The 9,815-nt window shown below is 43.7% G+C and overlaps 1 protein-coding gene across 5 annotated transcripts in view; it reads left to right on the top strand.

Moving 5' to 3' along the window:
• Positions 1-4,697, top strand: part of LOC143276547 (uncharacterized) — a 34,255-nt gene extending 29,558 nt beyond the window's left edge. For all 5 annotated transcript variants that reach the window (XM_076581111.1, XM_076581110.1, XM_076581107.1 and 2 more), the window contains 3 exons: positions 875-979; positions 2,067-2,221; positions 3,898-4,697. In XM_076581111.1, coding sequence (XP_076437226.1) covers positions 877-979; positions 2,067-2,221; positions 3,898-4,152 — 513 coding nt within the window. In that variant the 5' untranslated portion in view covers positions 875-876 and the 3' untranslated portion in view covers positions 4,153-4,697. The remainder of the gene's footprint in view (positions 1-874; positions 980-2,066; positions 2,222-3,897) is intronic.
• Positions 4,698-9,815: the final 5,118 nt, after the last annotated feature.

The following is a 9,815-nucleotide window of genomic DNA, read 5'->3' as shown; positions in this document are numbered from 1 at the left end:
TGATCGTGCTGTGTGGCATGGTGACCCCTGCCCTGTATGTGTGTGTGTGTGTGTGTGATCGTGTTGTGTGGCATGGTGCTGTACCCCTGTCTGTGTGTGTGTGTGTGTGCGCGCGCGCGCGTGTGTGTGTGTGTGTGTGTGTGTGTGCGCGCGATCGTGCTGTGTGGCATGGTGCTGTACCTCTGCCCTGTGTGTGTGTGTGTGTGTGTGTGTGTGTGTGTGTGTGTGTGTGTGTGTGTGTGTGTGTGTGTGATCGTGCTGTGTGGCATGGTGCTGTACCTCTGCCCTGTGTGTGTGTATGTGTGTGTGTGTGTGTGTGTGTGTGTGTGTGATGGTGCTGTGTGGAATGGTGCTGTACCTCTGCCCTGTGTGTGTGTGTGTGTGTGTGTGTGTGTGTGTGTGTGTGTGTGTGTGATGGTGCTGTGTGGAATGGTGCTGTACCTCTGCCCTGTGTGTGTGTGTATGTGTGTGTGTGTGTGTGTGTGTGTGTGTGTGATGGTGCTGTGTGGAATGGTGCTGTACCTCTGCCCTGTGTGTGTGTGTGTGTGTGTGTGTGTGTGTGTGATCGTGCTGTGTGGAATGGTGCTGTACCTCTGCCCTGTGTGTGTGTGTGTGTGTGTGTGTGTGTGTGTGTGTGTGTGTTTGTGATCGTGCTGTGTGGCATGGTGCTGTACCTCTGCCCTGTGTGTGTGTGTGTGTGTGTGTGTGCGCGTGTGTGTGTGTGTGATCGTGCTGTGTGGAATGGTGCTCTACCTCTGCCCTGTGTGTGTGTGTGTGTGTGTGTGTGATCGTGCTGTGTGGCATGGTGCTGTACCTCTGCCCTGTGTGTGTGTGTGTGTGTGTGTGTGTGTGTGTGTGTGTGTGTGTGTGCCAGGCATGCCATGGCTGACGGAGAGCAGTCCCCTGAGGCACCCCCAGTCACTGCCCAGCCACAGAGACATGCAGGACAGGCACAGAGACATGCTCTCCCTGGAGAAGGGTAACGTGCTCACTTCACACACACACACATGTACTGCGAACAACAACAACAACGACACACATACACAAAAACTTCGGTTGAGAAACAGAGAAAGAAAGAGAGAGAGAGGGGAGAGAGAGAGACATTGTGTTATTGCCATTCACAGAATGAGAGAGAGACAGAGAGAGATAGAGAGATGACATTGACATTGTTTTATTGCCATTGACAGAGAGAGAGAGAGAGGCAGACAGAACGAGCGAGTGAGAGAGACAGAGACATTCAGAGAGAGAGAGGGGGAGAGAGATTGTTTTATTGCCATTGACAGAGTGAAAGAGAGAGACAGATATATATATATAGAGAGAGAGGGAGACAGTGATAGAGAGAGAGAGAGAGAGTGATGACATGGACATTGTTTTATTGCCATTGACAGAGAGACAGACAGAGGCAGAGAGACATAAAGACAGACGGAGAGAAAGCAGGACAGCGAGAGAAAGAGACAGAGACAAGGACATGACACGGACATTCTTTTATTGCCATTGACAAAACTATCCTTATGGCAGGAGGGGGTATTGGACAACACACACACACACACACACACACACACACACACACACACATTTGTGTGTGTGTGAACAAAGGAATAACGGCCGTATGCAGAGAAATGAACATAATGCTAAGAGCAAAAAAAAGAAAACACAGAGAGAGAAAGTCTCGTGTGTGTGTCTGTCTGTCTGCCTCTCCCTCCCCCCTCTCTTTTTAACTAGTCTTTTCTTCTTTTTTTTTCCCTTTCTTTTCAAACTACTCAACTATACAATGGAATAACACATAGTGTAAGTTGATTATTCTTAGTCTAAAACACACACACACACACACACATATGCTTTCCTTCACCATTTTACATGTACATGACAACTAAATGTGACAAAGGTAAATAAAAATTTAAAAAAAGATCGGTTGTAACGATCCATTTCTTTCATATAAACACAACAAATAGATACCACTGAGTCAATTTGAAAATGTTTGCTTATAAATATTCGCAAATTACATTAACCTGAATTTAAACAAAGTCAGTTATGTTGAAAAAAAGAATTTGCCAAATTATTCACAGGGTTCGTGGTGGATGCTGTTATTACGTCAGTGAACGCGTCATTTCCGCGCCGTCCCGTCATCCCTCCCTATGACGCAATGAAGGACAAGTACGCCAGCTCTTACTTCCGGTCACCCACCGTGCAGGCCATGTTGGACAGAGAGAAGACACGTCGGGTGAGAGTTGAACAGTATTTGACTGGACTGGATTGGGTTGTATTGGATTGTATTTAGTTGCATTGCTTTTTGCCAGCACAGAGTTCTGTGTGAAATTCGGGCTGCTCTCCCCTGTGAAGAGCGCATGGCCACAATGCAACACCGCCCATACGCTTTTCTTTATTTCCTGTCGGTATGTGTAGTTGTTTTTATTATCGCAGCGGATTATTCTGTTGAGTTTTGCCATGCCCAACCCCTTTGTTACCGTGGGTTCTTTTATTTATGTGAAATGCATGTTGCACATGGGATCTAGGTTTATCCTTTTCATTTGAAAGACTAGAAACAAAACCCACTAAAAGGGGAGGAAATTCTGGCCTGTGTGGGATTTCTGTCCTCACGCTGACTAGGCGGACACGTTGCCACCAGGCAACACTCCGATGATTGATTGAATGAACTATTGATTGAATGATTGATCAGTAGATGATTTTTTTTTTTTTTTTTTTTTTTTGCTGCCCCATCATCTGCACACATTTCAGTGGCATTATCCCCATACACGGCCACACCCGGGCTCGTCCGTCACATTTCCAGTGTCAGCAGTCCACAGGGAACAATCGATGTTAGGTCGCCAGGAGGCCACACACCAGCGGAGACCCTGCACTGCTGCTGAGTCTCTTTGGTGGTGTTCAGTGGTGCCTGTTCTGATTCAACGTACTTAGGACACCACCTACTAAGCCCCCTACTAACGACAATAATGGCTTAGTCGCAGAGCCAGACTGAGTGAGCGTCCCTCCCAGAGTGGAGACCGCCACCACATCCCTCAAACAACAGCCCCCCATGAATCTGCCGACACTGACGACATTGACAGGACACACTCCAAGCACAAAAGTGGAGGGGTATCGAAACTGAGGTCACCGTGAGACCAGGACATGAAAGGCTTTGAGACTGTTTTGTTTATATTGATGATGATGGAGGATGACGATGACGATGAGGTCCATTTTGGTTTGGGACTGCGTGACAAGGCTGTACTCTACGCTTCCTGTCATAACGATATCTCGGCGTTAATGAGGCCCGAGAGATACAGACACTTGCAGTGTTGGTCAAGCAATTAGAGCAACACACCCAAAGACGCATCCTTGAAGTGGATGACACTCGACTGTGTGGTCCCAGTCTCCCCATTCAAGCCCACAGCACACGCAACTCTGGGTAGGAGCCGACCACGGGCCGAAAAACCCACCTCCGCTGGGATTCGAACCCGTGCCCTGCCAGCCGTCAGTCCGCGACGCTAACCACTTCGCCACGGTGGCTGGATTTTTTTTTTTTTTTTTTTTTTTTCTGATTTGCTGGTTGGTTGGCTGGGTGGATCAGTTGGTGAATTGTTGGTCGGGTTAGTCGAATGGTCGACTGATTGATTGAGTGAATGAATAACTTCTTTACGAACTGATTCCGCCGATTGATATCATAAGCTGAAATCTGTCGATCATTCCATCCATAAATAAATCGGTCTTTTCGTTGGTTGACCAATGGTTCATTTGGTGAATTGCTGGTCGGTTAGTTGAATGGTCAACTGATTAATTGATTGATTGATTGACATTTTTCGAACTGATTTCACCGATTGATATCATAATCTGTAACCTGTGGATCGATCCATCGATGAATAACGGTCAACGAATCGATCTTTTCTCTCTGTGTTCAACCAGGAGATCAAAACAGAGCAGAACAAACTCAGCACGCGGAGAAGGTGTAAAGCCACGCCGACGGCGGATGACCTCCGACGTCGCCGTGACCGCTTCGTCGTCGACGCCATCGAGGTGGAGAGAAGGCGGGATCGGAACAGGTTCTATGACATCATACCTCCTTACACCGCCGACCAAGACCACCACTGCAAGGGCTATTTTCAGCGCAGTGACATCAAGAAACTATTGAGCGTCACTCTGGCGTCGCCACGCTCATGATGACGTATAATAGGCGGGGGAAAAGAAACTTGTGAATGACGTCATTCTTATTTCGCGTAGACTGCGAATGACGCAGATGTGTTTGGGTTTGTTGTTGTTGTTTCAAATGATATTGTTGTGGGTATGTTGTTTTGTTTTTTGTTTGTTTTGTTTTGTTTTTCTTTCTTTTTGTCGATGTATTTGTTTCCACTTCACTATTTTCTTTATATTCGTTTTTCTTGTAGTTTCCTCCTTCGTACAATCTCTCTCACTGTCTGTCTCTGTCTCAGTTTCTCTCTCTGTGTCAGTGTCGTTCTGTCTGTTTTGATGCAGGTCTGCCTGCCTGTCTGTCTGTCTGTCTGTCAGTCTTTCAGATAAAAACGAACGTAATCGGCAGTTGCTGAAATGATGACTGGAAGCAGAAGTGTCCATTTTCATGCGTTAGATAGTGTAGTAAACAAGCTGTAATGAACAAAAATGGAATGTCGAATTATCTGTGTCTGTGCACATCGTAGCAATGGAAATTACAATAAACACGGAGTACAGATTTGTTCGTCCAAATAAATTCCGTTTTTCTGTGTCTCGGCCTGGTTCTCCTACTTCTTCTTCTTCCTTCTCACAGTTTTCTCCTTCTTCCTTCTCACTTCCTTCTTCTTCTCACATTCTCCTTCTACTTCCTTCTCACATTCTTTTTCTTCTTCTTCCTTCTCACATTCTTTTCCTTCTTCCTTCTCACATTCTTCTTCTTCTTCCTTCTCACATTCTTCTCCTTCTTCCTTCTCACATTCTTCTTCTTCCTTCTCACATTCTTTTCCTTCTTCCTTCTCACATTCTTCTTCTCCGTCTTCTTCCTTCTCACATTCTTCTTCTCCTCCTTCTTCCTTCTCACATTCTTCTTCTTCCTTCTCACATTCTTCTCCTTATATTTTTCTCCTCCCTTCTCACATTCTTCTCCTTCTTCCTTCTCACATTCTTCTTCCTTCTCACATTCTTTTCCTTCTTCCTTCTCACATTCTTCTTCTCCGTCTTCTTCCTTCTCACATTCTTCTTCTCCTCCTTCCTTCTCACATTCTTCTTCTTCCTTCTCACATTCTTCTTCTCCTTCTCATATTTTTCTCCTCCCTTCTCACATTCTTCTCCTCCTCCTCCTTCCTTCTCACATTCTTCTCCTTCTTCCTTCTCACATTCTTCTTCTCCTCCTTCTTCCTTCTCACATTCTTCTCCTTCCTCCTTCCTTCTCACATTCTTCTTCTTCCTTCTCACATTCTTCTTCTCCTCCTTCCTTCTCACATTCTTCTTCTTCTTCCTTCTCACATTCTTCTCTTCTTCTTCTCACATTCTTCTCCTTCTTCCTTCTCACATTCATCTCCTCCTCCTCCCTCTTCCTTCTCACATTCTTTCTCCTCCTCCTCCTCATTCTTCCTTCTCGCCATATGTTGTGTGTGTGTGACTTGTGTGACGTGTGAGCGTGCGCATGCACACACACTTATAAATGCTTATCTTTTTCTAAATCAGTACCGTTTTTTCGTGCTTGTATACGATTCCCATTTCAAGTTTGTTTTCTTATATAATACCGCCCCTTCCTCCAGCCCCCAAACCTTGACATGATGTTCCTTGTCACTCGGGAACACATTGAAGGATATTTCTGCACTCGAAGTCGCTGCACTACAAGGGGAACAACTGCATCAAATACATAACTTCAGTCCCTCAAGGATTGCTTCCCCTGTTTCTGCGTCGTTGTCTGCAGTTTTAATGGCAGTCCTCCCACGCCGCTCATTCTGAATCCCACACACGAGGCCGCACCCAGGATTGCCTGTCGCAGTCCCAGCGCTAGCGGCAGTCCGCAAGTTGCAGTCCATGTTAGGTCGCCAGGAGGCCGCACGCCAGAGGAGACTTTGGGCTTGAAACATACGTCACAACTTTGTTAAAGACAACATTTATTCATTCATTTATTTACTTGCAGGATGTGGACTATATGTTTTGAATGCAAGGAAAGGTTTGTCAGTGTCAGACTGACTGAGTATCAAAGAAGAAGAGATAGAGAAAAAGAGAGAGGCACACACACACACACACACACATACACACACACAGAGACACCACACACACACATACACATACACACACACACACGAACACTCATGCGTTCTAAGTTAAGTCACGTTATGAATAACAACCACGATAACGATGTTTGAGTTATTATTTTCTGTTAAAAAGTCTGTCAGGCCACTAATAAAGTGCATTCCGAATAGTAATATTACTACTGTTATCATAAAACAACAACAGCAACAACCACAACAACAACTACTAACACCACTACGGATAATAACGGATACGTTTATACCACTGTATCTAGAAACGAAAATATTCTGCATAACACATTACATCAATGTTATATGTACACACAATAAAATGTACCAAACATACATTCACTCGTTCATACATACTTTCATGCATGTACACACACACACACACACACACACACACACACATTCTACCTCCCCTCTCCACTCCCCCCCACACCCCCCGGGCCCCCATCCCTATATATGTATATATAATATATATATATCTGTGTGTGTGTGTGTAGCTATATAAAATCCTATCTATATAGCACCTTTACATGTAATACATGCTTATTTGCGATGTACAACCATAATATATTGCTATCGCTGTGTATATATATATATATATATATATATATATATATATATGTATGTATGTATGTATATATATGTATATGTGTGTGTGTGTGTATGTATGTATATCGCAAGCAAGTGCTTACTATGTACCATCATACCAACACTTTTTTTTTTTCGCGTGCCTGTGTGTGTGTGACCTTTGACTGCAAGTCGGCCTCACAGCATTTCTGTTTTTTTCGTCACGGAGAAAAAAACTTCACAATTTGAATCAAATCTACATGATCCAAACTACAGTAGGCCATAGATTAACTCTCTCCATACGAACGCGAAAGAGACGACGTTAACAGCGTTTCACCCCAATTACCATCATCAAAATATTGCAAGTGGAAGGCTCTTACACTGAAGAGGTGAATGTTGACAAAGAATACCACAATTCTGACGACGGAAGCTAAAGGTTGGGTCATTGAGACACCCACTGGACATCCGAGGGGTCTGTGTAGAGGAGAAGAGAGGACTGGCCGTACTGAGTGAGTTAACACAATTGTAGTGTTGGTTGTTTAACAGACGATTTACGCTATTTCATTCATTAATCTAGTCTACTAAATATAGCACAGATCAACACTCAGACCTATTCTTATATTTCTTTTCCTGTATGTTTTTTTTTTTCTTTTCATTTTTGACTCACTTGTGTAAACAAAGTGAGTCTATGTTTTAACCCGGTGTTCGGTTGTCTGTGTGTGTGTGTGTGTGTGTGTGGTAAACTTTAACATTGACATTTTCTCTGCAAATACTTTGTCAGTTGACACCAAATTAGGCATAAAAATAGGAAAAATTCTGTTCTTTCCAGTCATCTTGTTTAAGACAATATTGCGCCTCTGGAATGGGCACAAAAAATAAAAAAATGAAGCCTAATTATATGCAAACTGCATTTACTGTTATATTTATATTTTTTGTATTCTCTAAACTTGGCAATTTGATCTGATATTCTGACCCAACAGCTAGAGCAGTCATTATTATTATTTTTTGTTCAAACAGGAACTTCTTTTGCTAAGCATGGAAGTTTTATTTATTTTGCAAACGTTTTGGTGCAGATAGTAAAAAAGGGAAATTACTCTGTAATGCTAGGGGAGTTAATTTGCTTTAAACTGATCTTTCTCATCTTAAACATTACATTTTGAAATTATACTCAATACATAAAAAGCTTGGATTTTAAAAAAAAAAAAGTGTATCACAAGTGAGTCTGGAAGGCCTTGCCTCTCTTGTTTGGTTTTATTATGAAACCAACCTGTCCTTGTACAGTGATTCTAGAATATTTTGCATTGATGCGATATACTATTAGAAAAATTATTAAATTAGATCCATTCATACTTTTTTCAGTTGCATTAGGCACTGTTGATGCACAGCACATTCCGGCATCTTGACTTGCTCTTCGCCTGTTCATGCTATAATCATTAACATTGTCTGAGATTAGACAGGGAACATATAATTTTATGAATATTTCGATTATCTATAGTTAGTTGCATCTTTTGATACTGTTTACATCACATGGACGCGTTCGGAAAACCTTTAGGTAGTTGTTTTTAGCACTACTGTCGATGTGCCTAAAGTACAATTGTACCCATCAAAACTGGATCTGTTCTCAATACTTGTACGCAGAATAATAATAAATAATAACAATGATAGTATTTATATAGCGCTGAATCTTTTGCAGAGACAAATCTAAGCGCTTTCACACCAGTCATTCACACGCATGCATAACTCTAAAACTGAAAGAAACTGGAGACGAGGAAGAGGTAGGGGAGTGAGGCTGTCTTGTGAAGAGGTAGGTTTTAAGGCCAGACTTGAAAGAGCTGAGTGTGGAGACCTGACGAAGCGAAAGAGGAAGTTCATTCCAAATACAAGGTCCAGAGACAGAGAAAGAACGGCGTCCAATAGTGGAGTGTTTGAATCTGGGTATGCGTAAACCGAGTGGATCCGAACCCGATCGTAGAGAGCGAGATGGAGTGTAGAGGTGAAGGCAGCCACAAGGATAGGACGGGGCAGTTTTGTGAATACATTTATAACTTAGAGTGCTGATCTTATGCTTTATCAGTTCTGTGTGAGACAGGGAGCCAATGGAGATGTTGCAAAATAGGAGTTATGTGCTCAGATCTTTTCTTTCTGAGTCGGGCAGCAGAGTTCTGTTTGCGCTGAAGGGACTGAATGGATGAAGCAAGCAAACCAGACAATAGGGAGTTACAGTAGTCAAGGCGAGAGAGAATGAGAGAAACAACAAGTCTAGATGTTGCGTCGGTGGACAGTTATTTCCGAATGGAACTGATGCGTCGCAATTGACAGTTGCAGGATTGACATGTCTGCCTGATACGTTTTTGCATGGACAGTGTGTTGTCAAGAACAACGCCGAGGTTCCTGACTGAGCTGGAAAGAGGGATGGATGTACGCACTGCCAAGTTTGATTTTGCCAGCTGTGATGGAAGAGAGTTTTTGTTTAGTTCCTATGATCATTGCTTCGATCTTGTCTGCGTTCAATTGTAAACTTTTTTTTTTTTTTTTTTTTTTTTTTTTTTTTTTTTGCTGCCCCATCATCTGCACTGACCTTTTCAGTGGCATTACTCCCACGCCGCTCATTTATATTCCTCCATACACGGCCACACCCGGCCCGGGTTCGTCCGTCACAGTTCCAGCGGCGGCAGTCCGCAGGGAACCATCGATGTTAGGTCGCCAGGAGGCCACACACCAGCGGCGACCCTGCACTGCTGCTGAGTCACTTCGGTGGTGTTCAGTGGTGCCTGCTCTGATTTAACGTACTTAGGACACCACCTATTAAGCCCCCAACTACAACGACAATAATGGCTTCAGTAGTAGCGGAGTGAGCGTCCCTCCCATACTGCAGACTGCCACCACGTCCCTCAAACAACAGCCCCCCATGAATCTGCCGACACTGAAGACATTGACAGGACTCACCCCAAGCACGGAAGTGGAGGGGTATCGAAACTGAGGTCACCATGAGAGCAGGGCATGAAAGGCCACAGATTTTGAGACTCAGTG

This window comes from Babylonia areolata, chromosome 32 (genome assembly GCF_041734735.1).
Source record: "Babylonia areolata isolate BAREFJ2019XMU chromosome 32, ASM4173473v1, whole genome shotgun sequence".
NCBI classification, from domain to species: Eukaryota; Metazoa; Mollusca; class Gastropoda; order Neogastropoda; family Buccinidae; genus Babylonia; species Babylonia areolata.
This window is presented reverse-complemented; position numbering and strand designations above follow the sequence as displayed.